Here is a 21,027-nt window from a genome sequence, read left to right as displayed (position 1 = left end):
TTTATTAGAATTTTTTTATTATATTGTAGATGGGTATAAAAAAAGATGTTTCAAGAGAAAAAAATATTATAGATTTATCAATTCAAGACTCTAATATTATAAATGGACAAATAATACAAAAATTATCAATATTCAAAACTTATTTGTTCGATTTTTGCGCTTGTTTTTGGATTACGCTTGAATTGTATAATATTTTTTTATTTATTTTGAATTGTCTTTGGAGTTTAACATCATTTTAGAGTGAAATTTATTTATATTTCAATTAAAAAAATTATAATTTTTTTATTAAAAAAGATTTATAATTAAGTGAACTAGTTAACAACCCGTTTAATCCACCAACTTGTGATAGGTCGAACCAGGTTCAAATTTTTTCAGCTCGTTAATAGGTGAGCCGGATTGGGATGACTCACTAAGTGACCAACCTGTGGTAGACTGAACCGAGTTGAACTGACTTACTCATTTTGACATTTCTAAATGCAAGTGATTAATAGGTCCAATTCAGAATGAAATCAGTCTACCACCATGAGAATGAATTTTAAATTTTAATTCTTGGTAAAATTTTACTTATTTCTAAATTGAGTATTTTATCTTACTACTCTTTGAAATAATGAGATATACTAAAAAAATAAAGAAAAGGAAGCCGTGGCTTGGTTTTATGAGGCTGCTAAGGCCGGCGTGAATAAACTAAAAAGTAGGCTCTTATTGAATGAAACGCGCGTCCACTTCCAACTACTCAAACAACTCTTCTCCTCACAACTACTCTACTGCCCTACCATGCACGCCAGAACAACATCCATACAAAATTCAACACACACATGCACCCTTCTAAAGTCGTCACTCTCTTCAAGAGAAAGTCTAATGAGTGATTTTGACATAATGCATACTCCTCTGTTATTATTTATTATTCACTTCAATGTGTGCTGTGAATAAAATAATGTTTTTTCATTTCTCTCTCTCTCTTTTTGTCATAAATGGGTAAATAGGTGGTTTGACTTAAAAAAAAATACCCTTTTTAGTTTGTTGTTTTTAAACTATCACTTTTGGTTTTTACGTAGAATAAAAACTCTATATTGAAAGAAGAAAACATAAAAATACCTCTAACTTCTTTTTAGTGGTCACATTTTCATATTAAACAATTTCATTAAAGAGTTAAGAAAAATAACAGTAAGTATAAATTATTATTTAGTGTTACATGTTATAAAGAGACTTTTGACATATAAAACCAAACTTTTGATTTACTGAAAAAAAAAAATCCTAAACAAGGTTTAATTGAGATTAAAAAAAAGTTATAAACTAATCTTGCTTGGAGTCCTACACTATTAGCCTTTTCGTTGTCATGAATTAATTCAAACATTTAATGTCGTTTTTTTAAGGATAATGATATTTAGACAACATTTTTTTGACAACATTTGAACATTGATTATGTGTCAATATGTAATGGGTCAAAAATTACTCCACAATCAATAATAATAATCATAAACACTAATGTGGAGTAATTTTTGACCAATCACAGATTGACACGTAATCAATGTTCAAATGTTGTCAAAAAAATGTTGTCTGAATATCATTATCCTTTTTTTAATAATTATTTTTTAATAAATCATGTAATAAAAGAATTGCAATGATGAACAACTTAAATTAGAAACATAAAACTCTCTATTTAATTAAAAGTGAAATAAAAAGGGCAGTATTTGTATTTAAGTTTTCGAATCTACGTCTCCATGACACACCAAACATAGGTATACGGTGGTGAATCCTATAATACACATGATACCAAGCAAAATAAGATTGTTGAGAAGTTTCTTACAAGACTAATATACTCTATGAACCAGATAGTGATAAAGTTATAAGTTATCTCGTAAAAATTAATCTAGTAGGACGGTTGACATGAACAATAGATGTAAATTCATAATTAAAGTTTCTATAAGGATTAAGGTAAATAATGATTAAAGATATTAAATTGAGATTGGATCGTTATTAAAATTTTACCAATTCCAAATTTACGATAAAAACTATAAATATTAGTAAAAAAAGTAAAATGTAACTTATTCTTATTTATTGTACATTTATTACTATTTTATTGAATTCCGGTAGGAATAGTCAACTCACTTAAACACTTTGAATAACTCCACCTCACCACCTAATCAACTAATAATCTTATTTAAAAGAGTCTCCAAATTGTTCATGAACATCACCCCACTCAGCCTTCCCTGTAAAACCCTCTCACCAATTCTCTCTTCATAACATTTTGAGGCTATTCCACATCTCCATCAATCTCCCGCACACACATCTTTTCCACACCACAAAACATATAACCCTCTCCATCATGGGAATCACTCCTCCTTTCGCTTCAATAACTCAATGCACAACCCAAGAGCGTTCCAACCAAACAGTTGTCTCCAACCTCGATGGCACTCTCCTCGTGTCCCGCAGTGCCTTCCCATACTACCTCCTCGTCGCTCTCGAAGCCGGCAGCATCCTAAGAGCCCTATGTCTTCTAACCCTCGTTCCCTTTATCTACTTCACCAACCTCTTCATCTCCGAAGCCGCGGCAAACAAAACCTTAGCCTTTGTAACCTTCGCAGGGCTCAAGCTCAGGAACGTTGAGGTAGTGGCCCGCTCGGTGCTCTCCAGATTCTACGCGGAGGATGTACATCCTGACACGTGGCACGTTTTCAACGCCTTTGGGAAGCGCTACATTGTGACCGCCAGCCCCAGGGTTATGGTGGAACCGTTTGCCAAAACATTTCTTGGCGCAGATAAGGTCCTTGGAACAGAGCTCCAGGTAACACCGTCAGGAAGGCTGACAGGGTTTACCGAGGATGTCGGTATGCTTGTTGCTAACCACAAGAGAGACGTAGTCATCAAGGAGTTTGGAACCAACTTGCCCGATGTAGGACTCGGAGACTGTGTAACCGACTATGACTTCATGTCCATTTGCAAGGTTGGTATAACTATAATATATATATATATATATATATATATATATATATATATATATATATATATATGTATGTATGTATGTATATGTATATATGTTATATATGTATATATGTATACTCTTCTCTTTCTTTAGAACTACACATTTTCAATACCACACATAATAAGATTTAGTTGAGGTCATAAAGTTCTTAGTCTCTGCTGGAGAGAAAGAGAACGTGAAAGATTGAGTACAGCTTTTAACCATTTTAATCACCATATTTGCATGTGAAACTTAAAAAAACAGTTTAAGAAGAATGTCAGGCAGTAGTTTGTCTTACTTGGTGAATAAATTTGATGAAGATGGTGATGGTGAAACCTTGGATTTAATTGAAGAAGAATACAGTAATTTGTAATAAATACTTTTTTATTTCTAAATTTCCTAATCAAATAATGTTTCTAAAACCATTAAGTAGTTCAATTTAAGTAGGATGTATGTCATTGTAATTTTTCATACTATTATTAAAAGAATACTAGTAATACACACAATAACATTTATTTGACACATTTAATCAAAATAAAATGATGTTTAAAAATGTAATTTATGATTAATTTGTTTCAAATAATTTTCTAAAAATATATTAAAATAGATTAATGAAACAATGACATATAATTTATTATAAAAAATTGTTAAAATATCATAATCTTTATTAAAAAATAAAATAAAAAAAATAATATCAAATGAATATAAAAAAATTATACGTCATTTCTCTTATTAAAACACATACTTTTTTAAAATATAGGAAGGATGTTGCTTTTGTTATTTTTTGGATGTTAGGAGTTAATTTTTATAATTTTTTACATATATATTTTTGTTTTCTGTCCCTTTCAACTTGAATATATTTAGATGCGAGGAACCTAAAATTTATATGAGCTGTTTCTTTTGCGCAACATTATGATTAGGTAGATTGTTCCTGGATCTTCTTCATATTTGGTGAGAGTCTTAAATGATGATGAAAAGGTTTTTATATGCAGCAGCATAATAAAACTCCTCCATTAATTTTGCCTTAGTCAAGCCTTTCTCAGTATTCACATCCTTAAGTGGTCCTCCCATTTTCTATGTTCTATTTGTCAATGCACATTTCAACTCTGCATGGTTGTCTATGCTTTTAAGTGCAATTTCAAAACTCAAGTTCTGTTACTATTTTATTTTGTACATGGTTAATAAATTTTAAAGATCCTTAATTGGATCTTGCATAGATGGAGCAACTCCCATTTTTACTGGTCGATATGATTTTGTTTATCTCATGTTCACCCATTTCTAACACTCAATTAATGTCCTCCTGTATTTACAACTCTGCATACCTTCGAAATTATTAATAACAAAACAGATATCTTTATTGCACCCCCCCTACTGTCTCCTTGAAAAAGCCTTTTGTTTATTGTTTTTTTCTTTTTCCTGTATGTTACATTTCATGCACTTTTCTGTTGCGCATATCACTTTATAAAAACATCATAATTTTTGTGAAAAATATTTGGTTACTTTCTAGTAAACCATGTGCTTTTTGTTTGAGATAGAAAATGACAAACAAAAAGATTAAGATAGAAACTATCACTATCATTAACAAAACTCAAAAGTAGGAACTTCATTTGTTATGGAATAATTATAGGGAAAATTAAAAGCTATATTAATCAGTTTTTTTTTTTCTAAAAATTAAAATGTATACTGAAAAATAATACTTTGACACACCTATATTTTTTACATTCATTTGACACTATCTTTATTTACTTTTTACTCTCATTTTTATTGAAAAATTACAAAACTTTACACTTTTTGAACCACTTTACCCTTATATTCTGTATCAAATGAATGTAAAAGTGAGTGATGATATTATTACTCATTCCGTCAAAAAAGGTAAATAGTGATCAAAATCAAAGTAGAATGACAATGGATATGTGAGTGACATGCATGTTTTTTCATTTGTCCAATCAAGGGATTAACTCATTTAACTGAATGTTTCCCTACAGGAAGGATATATGGTGCCAAGGATGAAGTGTGAGGCTCTACAAAGAAACAAGCTTCTAAGTCCAATCATATTTCATGAGGGCAGGCTAGTTCAGAGACCAACTCCTTTAGTGGCCCTCTTGACCTTCCTTTGGATGCCGATTGGCATTATACTTTCAATCCTAAGGGTCTACCTCAATATTCCTTTGCCAGAAAGAATTGCTTGGTACAACTATAAGCTTCTTGGAATCAGGATCATTAGGAAGGGCACACCTCCACCACCCCCAGAAAAAGGTCAAAGTGGGGTGCTATTTGTGTGTAACCACCGTACAGTTTTAGACCCTGTGGTTACTGCTGTTGCACTAGGGAGGAAAATCAGCTGTGTCACATACAGCATAAGTAAATTCACCGAAATTATATCTCCTATCAAAGCTGTGGCACTCTCAAGGGAGAGAGAAAGAGATGCAGCCAACATCAAGAAATTGCTTGAAGAAGGAGACTTGGTTATTTGTCCTGAAGGCACCACTTGTAGAGAACCATTCCTCTTGAGATTCAGTGCTCTCTTCGCTGAGCTAACTGATAGGATTGTCCCAATTGCCATCAACACAAAGCAAACTGTGTTTTATGGTACCTCAGTTCGCGGCTACAAATTCTTGGACCCTTATTTTGTGTTTATGAATCCTATGCCAACTTACGAGATCACTTTCTTGAATCAGTTACCCACAGAACTCACCTGTAAGGGAGGAAAATCATCATTTGAAGTTGCAAATTATATTCAAAGGGTTCTTGCAGGGACTCTGGGGTTTGAGTGCACCAATTTAACAAGAAAGGACAAGTACGCAATCCTTGCAGGAACAGATGGAACCGTTCCATCTAAGAAGAATACTTGAAATTCCAGACGGAAAAAGCATCTCTCTTTTACTCTCTACATTGCTCTCATTGTTCCCAAAACCTTAAAATCATTAGGGTATTAGAGTAATAAAAACTGATTGTGATTTTTTTTATAAGAATAAATACAACTAGTTGTTATTTTCTCAGTCCTCAATAATGTTTCACTCTTTTTGTACATCGGTTATCATTAGCTTTTTTCTACCATGTATGATAGCTACATGACAAATCCAGTACCACAGATGCAGGTATGTGATCCTACGGTACAACAATCAAAGGCATTGCTTTGGTGCCATCAATTTGCTGGCGAGAATAGATAGAAAGCTGGCTGTGGTGTCTATATATAAATAAATAACTGTACTAGAAACAATGAAATGTACAGAAGCATAGTTAATAATCAATATGATACATGTGTTTACAGTGAGGCNTTTAGTTCAACAAGCCCAGTTATATGGACCTATATCGGACGAGGCATCAAAAAGTCATCCAGTTAACTTAAAATAGGACAAAATTCAAGTNTTTTCATAAAGTCATAAGAAAACTAAGTAGACTAATAAATACGATTCCTTAATAAATATGCTTGACTTGTTTGGTGAAACCAAATGTAGGATTACTATATTCTGTCAGACACCTTATGCTTCTATTGTGGGAAGATCAAAATAATATTTACTCAGTCAAATCATTCAAGAATTTAGTGTGATTGTTATTTTCACAAGAGAATGCGAGGGGTAAAATTGAGGATATAATACCTTACTGGCAAAGAAACACTTCAAAAATCAAGTGATTTGAATATTCTAGTTTTTTTTTTATTATTATTTATTAGAAGATTTGATGAAGAATACTCAATTGTTGGCATAAGTCAAGAAGATTGAAAGATCATGATATTTTGATAATGATAAAAGTAAGTCCAAGAATTTAAACATGTAAATAATATTTGAAGACTTGTAGTTTAGTTTTAAACTTTTGTAAAGCAGCTTCTATAATATATCACTCTAGAAAGTTTTTTATCATCATGTTTGGCAAATATATAGCCATTTGATCTATCCCTCTCCATGGCTGGAATGGTGCGTGATGGGCCTTCATGTTGGACTATAGGTTGCATTGAAAGTGAGCATAAAAGGGGCTTGGCCTTCCTTGGAAATATATTCAAGGTCCTTATGAATCTTTCCTTGCCATTCATCTACTAATTGGACTTTGACTAATTGGTAGACTTAGGTTTAAGTCATCATTTTGAGAAGGATTTGTCCTCAAATATGATGGTTTGATGTTATTACGAGGACTTATTTTTGTTGTAAGCTCTCCAAAAATTCCTCCTAAATCAAATGTCAATCTACAATAAGCATTAAACATATTTATAATTAGTTTTATTTGTTGTAATAAGAGATGTAGAAAAATATGTTATGAAGAAAGTTTCCTAATATTGAAGTTTTTCCTTTTAAGAAAATTAAGATGCTTTACTTCTTCTAAAACTTTATTTTTGTCTTGAGTTAGTTGTAATCATAAAAGTAATAATAATTCAAGTTGTGAGTTTCCAATTTTTAAAAAGTTTTGTATGGAAGGTGAATTGGCAATTTTTTCAAAAGAAATGTTAAAACTTGATAATTCAATGATAAATGGAGAAAAGTGAAAGGATTGAAAACCTCCAAGAGTCTTGGTTCTATTGTGATGGTAAGAGGAGATATTGTCCTTAGTTGCTCTTTCACCCTTTCTTCCATTTCTTTTCTTTCAATTTCTTTCTTTTCTATTCTCTCTTATTTTTCTTCATTCTTTTCTTCTTCTCTTCTCTTTATTTCTCTTCTTTTCTCTTCTTCTCTTCTCTTTATTTCTCTTCTTTTCTTCTCTCTATTTCTCTCCTTTCAAGTTGTTCTCTTTCTCTCTTTTCTTCTTTCTCTTTGTTTTCTTTGTATTTTGTTTCTTCCTTCCTCTCGTTGAGTCTTATTTATTCTTGATCCTCAGTCACTTGAGATGATGAAAGAGGATGAAGTACAAATTTCTTCTCATGATGGTATACAATTATTGTTTTGCTAAAACCATTATGAATTGTTTATGGTCAAATAGCCGTAGTCTTTCCAATAACACATGACAAGTTTCCATGAGAATTACGTCACATAAAACTTCATTTTTGAAGTTTCCAATGGAAATTGTCATTGTGACTTGATTCTTTACTATGATATTCCCATCTTTATTAGACAATGAATTTTATAAGGTTTAGAATGAAGTATTACATTAAGATTCAATCTTTCAACCAACTAATCAATACAAGCCTTCTTTATATAAACCCTAGTCTGGTTGCTACTGAATGTTTTATTTTATTGTTTTTTTTTAATTTTTAAATGCAAATATTCTTGTGAGTTTTGAAGTCAGAGTGTAAGTTTAGTTTTTGTTTCCAATGCTTTAATGGAAATGGGGGCATGAATGGAAAAAAATAATGCAATTTGAAGTATGCGATTCTTACATTGTCCTCAGAACAACAATATCGTTTTAAGATAACTTTTTTTTTTGTTGCGGTTTTTGTTTGCTTGTAGAAGTAATGGATAAAAGCAAACTTTTTTATTTAGTTGCTTTTCTTTTCGAGTGTTTCTATCTTTTCCAGCTGAATATTGTTCTAGGTTTCGTCGAGTGCTTGGCGAATCAGAAAATTAATTATTAGCACTTGGGATGGTAGGGTATGTGAATGTTTAAATTGGCCAATGAATAAGTTGAAAACGTGTAAGACCTGCTTGTTGATGGATAGTGGTTCATTGAAATCATATTCATGCTTACACTTCTTATTTTGCAGATTAATGTTTTGTGACTCTTAATTGTGAAACTAATTAATGTAAGATTTGTTACTGGGACTTTGAGTGGAATATCAAACTTTTATTGGAAGTAAAGATGACATTGGATATAGCACTTTAGTGTTTTCGACTAATTTAAATGTTTTCAACCAATGAATTTCCCAATCTGTTTCTCAATTGTGAAACCAATGAATTTTTAACCAATGAATTTCAACCAATATTAGTTGGTAGTTACTGTTTGTGTCTTCAAATATAAATTAAGTGCATTCACCCCAATATATTAGTATCGTGTTTAGTGTGATCGTGGAAGCATTAAAGGTTGACAATTTGCGGAGACTATCAAACATATTAAAGTTGCGTGTAAATTTTAATAATGGAGCTGTAAATGTATTTTTGAAACCTGTCTTTAATAAAAAGAAAAAATTCTTTTAACAACCATACCAATTATTCGGTTCTGTATCATGATTCTGCAAATGCAAAGCCATTGATGAGAGACTTCTTTCTAGTTGTATTGTGTAAGATATTGTCTAAGTGAACTTTAAGTCTAACTCAATTTCACAAAACCAGTTTGTAAGATGAGGTTTGCACTCGTTTATATATTTTAAATTGGTCTTATCTCTATTCGATGCAAGACTTTCAAGAAATATTCCCAATAATTACTCTAAGGTAAGTGGAGATATAAGTTCTTTAATCTTTTTAAGACTATTTTTCATGACACCATTCCACCCGCAACAATTGTTTAATTGTTCTAATATGCTCTTTTTGAAAAATACGAGCCACAAGAGGATTAAACGAAGGTGATGGCTTGATAAAACAACTAATTTTTTTTTTATATAATTTTATGACATTTTTTTTAAAATTAGTATATCATCAAACTAATTTCTCAACTTTTATGTTAATGGAGTTTTCTCAATTTTTTTTCCTATTTTATATTGAAGTCTTAATGTGGTGAAGATGGCTACCAATTTTCAAAAAGAAAGGACGAGTGTTATGTTCGAAATTTCCAAGTCTTACATCCATTTAAGGTCTTGTGAGACTTTCTAATAGAAATGACGTGTGAGATTTTTTGTACTGTTTTCATGTGTCAGATTTTGATAATTATGTATTAGTCAAATAGTTAAGTGCATACTAATCCAGTTGTTAGTGATATTTTGGTTTAAAAGTTTTCAAATATTCTAAAGAATGAGAAATAAGTGATGAGACTTCAATGCAGTATAGAATGTAGAAAGTTTCCAGAAAAAGCACAAAAACCAGACTTTGGAATAAATAAAACCAGACTTTGGAAGAAATTAACTTCTTCATTTGTAAGTTATTTAGTGACATGATTGCACTTATTGACATATTTTTCTTGATTTTATTTATGGTCCACTGACATTTTATTTAGTGACATATTTATGGTCCACTGCATATTCTACTTTTGAATCTCACTTACATATTTTGTTCCCACTTAGTTCCTTTTAAATTTTATTAATGATCTGTAACATTCTTACTTAATTTTAAGCGTTAACTCATGAAATTATGATACCATCTATTTGGCCTTCTAAAATCCTTTTATTACCAATTATGTTAATAAACCAGAAAAGTCTAAAATATGTGTGTGTTGAAGTATTTAACTGGTGATGTTTAATTTCTGTAATGCTTTATTTTGCCTTTGTATCTCATGATTTTGTGCAATGATCCAGCCACGAATGAATGAATAGTAATTGATATGAATAATTAATGTTTCCATTGACTTGAGCAGACATTCAGGGTGAAACGTTTTTTTCTCTGGAAGAAGGAGAAACAAATGGAGAGGAAACAAGCCTTCATGGATGATTCCAATATCACATGGCCATCATGTATGTAGTGGAGCATCATGTGATCAAGGGTGGTTCTGATGACTCAAAGTTTGATTCAGTTGTGATACAGAGGGAGCAGATAGATCAGATAAAACTTTGGTATTTTGGAATCTTTGATGTTGTAGTACGAGATGGAGTTACTAAGTTTGTGCAATCCCATTTCTTTGGCAAGAAGCTTAAAGAGGTCAGAAATCAATGTTATGTTAGCTTCTCTAAGCTATGCTCTGTACTTTGCTCAACCAAAGTAATAATGCTCATTTCTCAAATTTACAAATTCATTGTTAGAGAGGTAGAGAGCAAAACTTAAGTTTTGTGATTGGATTGATTTGTTTTGTTTTCAGTGACCAATTTTAACTTTCCATTGACATGACCTATAATGACTATTTATGGAAGGTGGAAAGTTTAGACTTGATAAGTTAATTGAAGAGGATAGAATCAAGTAAACTTCTTTTTTATTTTAAGTATTAGTAAATTGTAGAGACATGATTATAATTTAGTAATATATATAGATTAATGTAATATTTAAACTTAATATATAATTTGATGTACAAATTATGAATTAAATATTATTAGATAATTTAACGTTTTAAATGAATTTTATTTTGTTATTCAATTGAATATGTTCATTTCATGTTATATTGATAAGAAAAGAAATTTATTATAAATTGATTGGATATGTTAAATGTAATAATATTTTTTTTTTAAAAAAACAAATTTTTATCATGACAATCTGTGTAATATATTAAACTTGTTATGATAGGTAATAAAAAAAATGTTATAATATGTTGTATTTTTTTCAACATTATAAAATATAGAAATCTATTTACAAATCATCTACGTAACTAATGAATAGGTCTAATCATAATAGGTGTGGTCATGTTTACGCAGAAAAAGTAATTGTTGCACGTTTTAAAGTAAAAGTAATTGTTCCACGTTTTAACGTTTTAAAGTTTAGTACATTGAATTCAGATAAATGTAGTATAGGAACACAGTTCGAAATAGGTTATAAAGTCAAATCTGGCCTGTGACATTTCAATGAATGATTTGTTAGAGTTTGGCATCTATGGCAACCCGTAATCAGTGAAGAAAACCAATTACAGAGTGAAATTTATAGCAAAAGAACACAGATTTGAATTGATATCCATGTCTGGTTCTAAGTTGATGGTCTATGATTACAAGTAGCTGTCAAGTCATTAAATGACCTAATCACTTATCTTTTGCATATGTTGTCTACTAAAGATATCCAACGATGATAGCAATTAAAACACCTCATATGTTGGATTCATGCTGGAAATTATGACAACAATTAATTAAAGCATCACGGCACATGTTTAAATAAAACGGAGCATCTCAAGTTCTTGGCCACTTGGTGGCCCCCTGTCGGTTTGATTATATTCTAAACGCACACACATTTATCTCATATTCTTTATCCACAACTATATCCTCAATAATCACACACTTCCAATCACCACAATATTCACACATCGTTTTCTCCACTCAATTTTCAAATTAAAAAAAAAAAGAAAGTTATATTTATAAAAGAAAAAGTAGCACGAACAGACACTTTCCAAAACGCTGAAGGAAAACTCCAAAATCCTATTTTGGCTTCACTTTTTATTTTCAATTTTCATTTATCATCATCGGTTTTATTATTATTTGTTCGTCTTGTTATCGATCACCTGAAAAGTGAAAACTGAAAACTGAAAACCCTCCCCGAAATCACGTACTGGAAATCATTATACGTGTGGGGCCAAGCACGGAAACACCCAAATACAACCTTAGAACACTGAGACCCCACTCCGCGAACGTTTGACTTTGACCGACACAAAACGACAACCACACCCATGGTACTATTGTCGTGCAATCACCCTCCGTTCCCCGTCGTTTAATCACCGACTCCGTCCCGTGTTTTCACTATCACTGCTGTGCAAATTACTCGACGTAACGTACCCTCACACCACCTGCGTTACGTATTGCATAAACTCCATGTCGTTTTCTAGCCCCGCCATGGTCTCCGGAGCCAAAACGACTTCCAGATCCACGCTTCCGTTTCCTTCTCTCCCTGGAAACGCCGAGATTTTCCCGTCGAATTTGTTCGCTTTGCCACTCCGAATCGCGACAGGCCTTCCCCAGCCGAAGTCGTTGTCGTACATGGGAAAACGCGGAGAGCTTCCCATGGTGATCATCGCGCCGTCGAAGTTCCCTAAAGGAAACAGCCTCGGCGCGTTCTCCCAATCCTCTATGCCACGTCGCACCGTTGCGTCATCGTGGGCGATAACGTTTCGGTGCAGCAACTCCGCGCAGAAACGCAGATCGTGTGAGAGGATATCCCTGACGGTTGCGACGGTTGGAATGCTCTGAATCGCATTACCGAAGTAAAACGGGTCCATCTTCGGCTCCAACCGATGGCGGAAATTAACCGCCATCCGAAACGTCGACGTTTTGGCAGGGTCGTTGAATTTCCTCGCACGTGTCACCGCACGCCAGAGCTGAGCAGATAACGACTGAAACGACGAGATCTCGTTTCTTCCGTTACCGTTATCCTTTCCGATAACTTTACCGTTAACGATGTTCCAACCGTCATTCACTTGTTTTTCCATTACTTCCGTTAGTTCGTTGGATTTGGCGTTGGCTCTTAGTTTGAGTTTCTGAATGGATTCTCTGGAGAAATGGAAGATGCGTTCGCGGATGGGTGCCTTGGCGTCAAAGGTGAGGGCTGGGCCGCCGGCGGGCACAAAGAGGACAGCGTCGGAATTGATTACGGTTTCGCGCGTGAAGTCCGGCGCGCGGAGTACTTTCTTGGCGGCGCCGCCTTTGTTGATGGCGGCGAAGGTGTTGAAGAAATGCCAGAAGGAGGTGCCGTCGGTGACAGCGTGGTTGACGGTGCAGCCAACGAAGACGGCATCGGCGAGCTCGGTGACTTGGATGGCAGCGAGGGGATTGTGGTGACCGGCGTAGGAGATCATCATGTCATAGGCGAAGAACTCCTTGAAGCAAGGGTGAACATCAACGAGGGTGGGCGAAACGACGGCGTTCAGAGTTAAGTGCTTGGCCTTGGCATGGATGAAGTCGACGCCAGCGTCGTTGCAGTCGATGTGGACGTAACCCTGGTAGTCAGTGGAAAGACGGCCGGCGAGGGCAGGGAAGTGGGAGAGAGCGGCGGAGAGAGAGTGTTTGAGAGAGAGAATAAGGTCTTGGGAAGAGGTTGGGGCAGTGAGCAAGACGCCCTTTTGTATGTAGTGACACGACAACATTGGAAGGTCAGAAACAGAGAGTTTGAGTGGTTTGATGGTGGATTTGTGGTCGGGATGGACGAGGCATCTAGAAACTATGGTGGTGGAAGAGGAAGGCATTTTGGTGATATGTAGTGTTTTTAGTTATACTGGGAATACTTTCTTGCTTGGTTCCTAAGGGAGTGAGGCTGAGCGGTTTTATAGGAGAAGAGGGACAGAGTGGTGTAGCGTTGTTTGATTTTTTTTTTTTTTTTCCCTTTGCTGAGAAAGAGAGTCAAAAAGAAATTGGTGACGTGGCTCTTCATGGAGCATCCAGTGGACACGTGCTCCCAGAAAGGGACTCCGCTTCTTTCTGAAGTGAGCATGTTATTTTCGTTGTTTGAGCTTTTCCTCTTTAACTTGTTTAGTGAGTAATTAATTTTGCTGTTTTTAAGATTGGGGATCAGTTTGTCAGCGCGGTCAACAAAACAACACTTCTTCTTGCAGCTTCAAATTTTCGTTCTATAATTCCAAAATTCCAATGTTAATCCTTTCATTAACAATTACCGAATTTCAAAAACGAGCTAGTTTTTTTTTTCTTTCTTTTTTTTAGTCTTTTATATTTAATAGATAATAATAAAAAATTTTAAAAAAATTAAAAAATTAATATTTTAAATTTAAAAACAATATTAAAAAACTATTTTTTAATATGTTTTTTATAAAGAATCATATTTTATAAATTAAAATATTATTGTGTGCAAAATTATATAAAAATACTAAATGAACTAATTATTTATTAAATTAAAAAAATATTTATTAAAATATATTAAATTATTTATTAAATTAAAACAAATAATATTTTAATTTTTTAATTTAAAATATATTTTTTATTTTTTTAATATGTGTTATTATTATTATTATTAATATTAAATAAAAAGTATACTAAAAATATTAAAAGAAAAAATAAAATAAAAAATTTAGAAAAAACCTTAACTGAGTTTCGAAAGAAATTTTTCTTAATTGATTTTCGAAAGTTAGTTAAAGAATTTTCTTAATTGGGAAAATAGATTAAGATTTTCTCAATTTTTGAAAATCGATTAAAATTTTAATAATTTTTGAAATACGTAAAATTTTTAATTGATTTTTGAAAGTCAATTGATTTTTAATAAAATATGGTAAAAAGAGAATTTTGGAGGAGTGGAAAGAAAGTAGATAAGTGTAGGGAGAATTGTTTTTAACAAAATTGAGTTGGAACAACTTCTTAATGCATAAGTTTGAACTATTTGTTTGATATTTTATAGGTCACTCAAATCAATTTGAGTGTCCAATTTTATTAAGAAAATTACACTTTATATTAACATAGTTGATAGTTCAACCAAGATATGATATAGTTCGATTAATGTTTGATATAGCTTGACTAATGCCTGATATATTTCAATAAAGGTCTCACAACGGCCAAAATTCATGTTCTAATCCTCAAGAATCTTTTGCAGATGAATATTCCCCTGTGTTCAAATCCTCAAGATTATACATCAAGACTCTTCAATCCATTACAAGATCCTAGTAAGAATATTGGTGCCCATCATGGGTCTCGATAAAACTTTTTTATCTCGACCTGATGCAACTTAGTGGCGACCCTTCAGAGTCAAATGCAAACACTAATTTAGCAAAACGAAGAGCAAGTCAAATGCTATGACTCTACACTCAAAACCTTGTGTAATCAACATTAGGTGGAGCTCAAAGCAGTGAATTAGCTAATTGTTATGTAAAATGGGAAGTCCTCTCCCCATCCTCAACAAAGCACCCCTCCACGAATAGTACAAACATGGCACTCATCAGCCAATAAGGAGTCACCCCAATAAGGGCATCGCAAAAACGATTGAACCTCTACACACCACCAAAACCTTCAAGAGGAAAGCCTGCGCAACTCTCGAGCAGAGCACAACCTATCATCTCAATGAGATTCTTGTGATAGTCGTAGCCAGTCAACTTGTCGTTGATCCCGAAAAGATCAAAGTAGTTCAACCTAACGTAAAGCTAGGGAGATTGCAATCGATCTTGCCACTTGAGGAGAGATCACGACAATCAAATTGCAACACCCAACCAAGATAAAGAGGTAGTGGAGCCTCAGAATTCTACTGGATTTTGAAATGACTGATCTAGGAATCATAAAATAATTTATGAGGTTGGAAGTTGACAAAAGCTCAATAGTGATCTTCATGTCTCAAAAGATGTATGTATACTAAAAAAGGGAAAAAATGTTGGAGTGGAATCTAGTTTCCACTCTTATATGGAACCTGGCATGAAGCTTTCAAAAAATGGAGAAGGAGACCAAGTTTATGCAAGCAAATATCAAAGCAGAATTGGAAATCTTAGCTACTTAACAAAAACAATACCAGATCCTATGCTAAGTGTGGGAGTCACAAGTTGCTTTATGAAGGAACCAAGATATTCTCATTGGAAAACACTAAAGAATATACTAAGGTATGTAAAGGGAACGCTCAAATTACACTAAGTTGGACAACTACAAACTTAGAAGGTACTCGAATAGTGACTCGTGTGGAGATTTGGATAATCGAAAGAGCATGGCTAGTTATGTCCTTTTCATGAGAAATACAACATTTACTTGGCTCTCAAAGAAACAACCCATTGTGGCAGCATCTTGGAGTGTCTGACATGCAATTTGGCTTAGAAACTTGCTAAAGAGTTTGGAAATAATGCAAGAGGAGAATGTGCTTATCAGTGTAGATAATAAATCGACGATCGAGTTGGCAAAGAACCTGGTCAACAACAAAAGTATTTTCATTTTATCAAGAAAAAAATAGAAAGGAAGGGCGAAACTTGAACACGTAAGAAGCAAGAAGCAAATAACTGATATATTTACAAAACCACTACCTACATCGTCGTTCCAAATCAAAATAAAGAAAGGAAGAACATAAGTTTATGGAATAGTTTTGTCATGGATTAGCTCGACCACATATAACTTAACTTTTATTCTTTGCTTTGATTTTTATTTTCAGTTTTAATTTAGTATCTTGGCCAACTATTGGCTGTTTGTTATTTTCTATTTTTATTCAGTGATTATTGTTATAACACATTCAATTGCTAGTATTATTTCGTTTTGTACCAACACGGTTTGTATTATTTTGTTTTGAAACAATACCGATCAATTATTTCATTGGAGTTGTTATTCTTTTATATAAGAATATTTAATAGTCTTCTTATTCAATGAACCGTGTTGACAATAAATTAATTTTCTTTCTGGTGTTATATTTTAATAAGGTAATGGATGTTTTGTTAAAAAATAACCTCATGCACGAAAATATTTTCTCTAAAGTATATTACATTACCTTTCATTAATTGAAGAATGCTATTAAAATAGCCGTATAGAGTCAATTCAAAACAAAATAAAAATAGCCAATTATGGTTGTACGGTTTCGCTACAAAAATATAAAAACGAAACATCTGAAAATGCCCACTTGGAATCTATCACGCCTAACAAAAAAATATCTCCCTGATTGAAACTAACAAAAACAATAAACCAAATCAAAATTACATTTTTAACCTTTTTTTAATTTGGGTTTATTTAACAAAACTCCCCATAAACTTAAAATTTTTTTCTTCCTGATCAAACTTTCTTAATTCCTAAAACGATATCGGGTTGTACAACTTATAAGCTTTTGCCTGTTGATCATAGTCCATGAAAACATACCTCTTGGTTTTGTTATCAAGTTTCCTTCTGAGTTGACCTGGGACATGTCCATATATGTTATGCTTCCAAAAACTTTAAAATGTTTGACACTTGGCCTTCTTCAAAACATGAAAATAAACCTTGGTTTTTATTTTTCATAATTAATTATTTCTAAATCTGTATGTAAAATCAATAAGTAATTTTTTTTTACTTACATACAGATCATGTACCATTACTTATAGATATTATTCACTGCAAATTTCCTGTTCTAACGTGCTAAGTGTACATACGAAAAATAGGTAGAAAATATTTTTTCAAGTTACTTATGGTAAAATTCCTATGTAACTCATGATGGAAGCATGCCCAGGCTTGGAACTCGCAGTTAGCAACTACAAGACAACAAGGTGCATTGGAATGAATGAAAATGAGTGATGTTTTGGTGTGTTTTAGTGGAAGGAGTGTGAGTAGAGACCTCACAACTCATAAAGCCTTCCTACTATGGAAGGAAGCAAGAGGAAAAGGTAGAGAAAGTGAAGAGAAATAGTGACTTAAGAGCAATAGGGCTGGAAAACAAATTCAGCAGCATTTTACTAAGCTTAAAAGTGAAGAAATACAATGGAGAGACCCTCTTATTTATAGGTGAAGAGGGGCCTCAATTTTTGTCCAAATTCCCTCCAAAAAAAATCAAACAAAAGTCGAGCTTGGAGGCTAAGTTAGCTGAGTCATGTTTACCTTTCCAAGCACATAAGGAAAACATGTGCATTTTAAAATTTGATACGCGGTGGTTGAGCCAAGTAGGGTTTTGGCTGAGCAGTTTCAGAATTTGGAAGGTACTTTTCTTCATGATTCCAATCCGGAAGCTAAGCTGCTAAATCTGGAAATTCACTTCATTTTCTCCTCTCTTTTTTTATCTCCTTTGCTTTCCTTGGCTTCTCAAGCTTTTTGGATGACTCAACCATGGTCTCCAAACTTTATTAGACCCTAAAAAACAATAGTATAAATGTTTTAGACAAGAGAAGAAGGATTTTTATAAGTAACCTTCTATAGAAATAAAGTATTAAGTGGTCCTTCTTCTTGTATCTTCCTTGTCATAGCTCTAGTAAAAGGTCCAATGTAATTCTTTTAGGAAAATACTTTAGGAATATTTTATTTAATTTATCTTTATTATTATTTTTGATTGAATAAGTCTTTTCTATTCTTACACTTTAGGAGAAAGTAATTCTATTTTATCTAAGTCAGCTTATTTGTTAAAACAAGTATTATAAATGTACGCAATGCAAGTATTATAAAAGTATGCAATTCACATTTGAATAATAGAAGAGTTCTCAATCATCTTTTATTCAATTTATATACTCTTCCTGTTTCAATTTTTTATTCTCTGTTTTCTTCCTGCTCTCGTTTTAAACCAACAGATTTGATGGTCTTCCATCAACTCAATTTTATATATTCTTAGATAAAATTTATATGTAATACCTATATTATCTATGAATTCAATTATATATATATATATATATATATTATAAATATTATAAATATATGTAGATAAAGTCACATTTTTTTTATAGTGTTGCACGAGTTAGAGATTTCTTATGCATATTGTGAAGGCACGATTTGATGTTCCTCGTGATAGTTGGAGTTGTTTCTTGCATTCTTGATGACAGTGGGTTTTTGTTTTTGTGAATGAGGTTTGGATCAAATTTTACTATGTCATCTAGTGAGCACAAATTTGTTCTGATAAAAAGCCACGAGCCTTAATTTGAAAACAAAAGATATTATAAACTTTCTTAACTCAAAGTTAACAAAACTATAATCAAAATAATTTTATTCTTTGACTATTAGAATTAGTATTTTATTTATAAACAAAATAATTACAAATTATTTATTCTGATAAATATTAGAAAATATTTCGGTTCCTAAATATAATAATAACAGTCTTTGAAGATTTATGTTGTTAGCCGCCTGTACGGTCACTGTTGTAATTCAATTTCCAACTACCAGATGTTTTATTGATCTCTCCCATATGATAAAGAAAGATTAAACTATATTGTCAAAAATGGTAGGATAGGTCCTTAAGATAATGATTTTTAGGCCAAGTGACATATATTCTTGAACAAAAGTTTGACTAGTACATTGATATTTAAATTGTCTACGTCCTTAGTCAGCAAAAGATTATGCAATCAGTATCAGAGACGACACTCCAGCCATCAATTTTGCATTTCTACCACTTTTCACGAATGATTACATTCATGCACCATTGGATTAATCATTAGTTCTCCCACAATTAAGATTTCATTACCAAAAGAGAAACCACTATCACCACGCTTAGTGGGTTTCAGCGACTTTTCAATGCTTATAGCAAAGAAAACACGAATGTGGTGTAGATGCTCTGCTTATTTCATACATTTTCAAAGCTTTTTCACCTTTTTTTTTTTACTTTTTCTTTCATGGTTTTTAAAATTTCACGTCGAATAAAAATATATAAATAGATACAAATTTTATTTTACAAACTGATTTTAAAGAATTAAATTAGATTTAATATCATTAGATAATATCTACGCTATGTGATTAGCCCTTTTTAAAGTTTTATAAGATAATTTATAATCATAAATCAATAAAGTTTACTTAATTTATTTTATTTTTCAGTTTTATCCTTTATTTGAAATGTATGTTTGTATATTATTTTAAAATTAAATCAACTAATTCGTATTTATATATGTGACATCTCAAAATATCATATACACATATAATATAATAGGATTTAGCTATTACAATATGTGAAAGCAGTTGAGAGATAGAGATAATAGTATTTAAGTATGTATACAATCATCCAAAATACAAAAGAATTTAAAACAAAATAAAACCCAAGTACAAGTTTCCAAAGTTCTCCAAAATGTAAGGCTAACTAAACTTTAAAGAGGTCTAAAGATTATTTTTCAAAATAACAAGCTCTTAAAAAAAGAAGAAGCTAAAAGCTGATAAAAGTCCTAGGTGCTAGAAGCTGGATCCTCTTCAACCTCCAAAGCTTGCTCCAATGGAACATCATCACCTACTGCTCACATCCAAAGGATTGGATGATCATCGCAAGGAGGAAGACAAACACATACAACACATACAATTGCAAGAGTGAGCTAGGTCTCAAACAAACATACAAATAATTTCAATTCAATCTAGCATTTCCAAGAACGTCCATACACACATAAACATGTAAAGTCATTATAAGCATAAACATTTATTGCACAAAACTCAGCAAAGCAAGCATCCTATCATGTTAAGACTTCTAGACACCTCTGGACATAGAATGTATGTAGAGTTGGGGCGGGTTGTGCACTTGTGATGACCCCTACTGCTTTGCAAAGCCATTGCCGAGGGGTTCCACCCGACCATACATAAGGCTAGTTTGTTACCGCTGTATAGACCTTCAGTGATAGCGCCTACCCTAGGACCTCCCACTACTCCCACCACACGCGTCAATCCTCTATAAGTGAGAATGAAAGACCGTTGGAGTACTAGGGATAACCCCCCATACGGAAGCCTCTCACATTCATTCAATACACTAACTGATCTCACCGAGAGATCGTAATTTCATAACCGATCCAACCACTTTAATCACATGATATACCTCCAATGCCATATTAATTTATATACATGCCATACAACATCAACCATTAATCACATGATATACCTCCAATGCCATATT

The 21,027-nt window shown here is 32.7% G+C and overlaps 2 protein-coding genes across 2 annotated transcripts; one reads left to right on the top strand and one right to left on the bottom strand.

Moving 5' to 3' along the window:
- Positions 1-2,127: 2,127 nt before the first annotated feature.
- Positions 2,128-5,961, top strand: LOC106773614 (glycerol-3-phosphate 2-O-acyltransferase 6). Its single transcript, XM_014660334.2, has 2 exons — positions 2,128-2,944; positions 4,948-5,961. Exons 1-2 carry the CDS (start codon positions 2,327-2,329, stop codon positions 5,812-5,814), a joined length of 1,485 nt encoding a protein of 494 aa, XP_014515820.1. The 5' UTR covers positions 2,128-2,326; the 3' UTR covers positions 5,815-5,961.
- A 6,042-nt stretch (positions 5,962-12,003) lies between these two features.
- On the bottom strand, positions 12,004-13,913 carry LOC106774349 (BAHD acyltransferase DCR; the record flags this gene model as incomplete). Its single annotated transcript, XM_014661312.2, is given in 1 exon segment — positions 12,004-13,913. A coding segment is annotated over 1 exon segment (1,401 nt). The 3' UTR covers positions 12,004-12,379.
- Positions 13,914-21,027: the final 7,114 nt, after the last annotated feature.

This window comes from Vigna radiata, chromosome 9 (genome assembly GCF_000741045.1).
Source record: "Vigna radiata var. radiata cultivar VC1973A chromosome 9, Vradiata_ver6, whole genome shotgun sequence".
In the NCBI taxonomy this organism is placed as follows: domain Eukaryota; kingdom Viridiplantae; phylum Streptophyta; class Magnoliopsida; order Fabales; family Fabaceae; genus Vigna; species Vigna radiata.
The sequence above is the reverse complement of the archived record's forward strand: the minus strand, read 5'-3'. Positions and strand labels throughout refer to the sequence as shown.

Bases quoted from the DNA above. Each gene is read 5' to 3' on its own strand.
- LOC106773614 (XM_014660334.2), top strand. From the start codon at position 2,327: ATGGGAATCACTCCTCCTTTCGCTTCAATAACTCAATGCACAACCCAA. The intron at 2,945-4,947 runs GTTGGTATAACT...GTTTCCCTACAG, and splicing joins ACTTCATGTCCATTTGCAAG to GAAGGATATATGGTGCCAAG.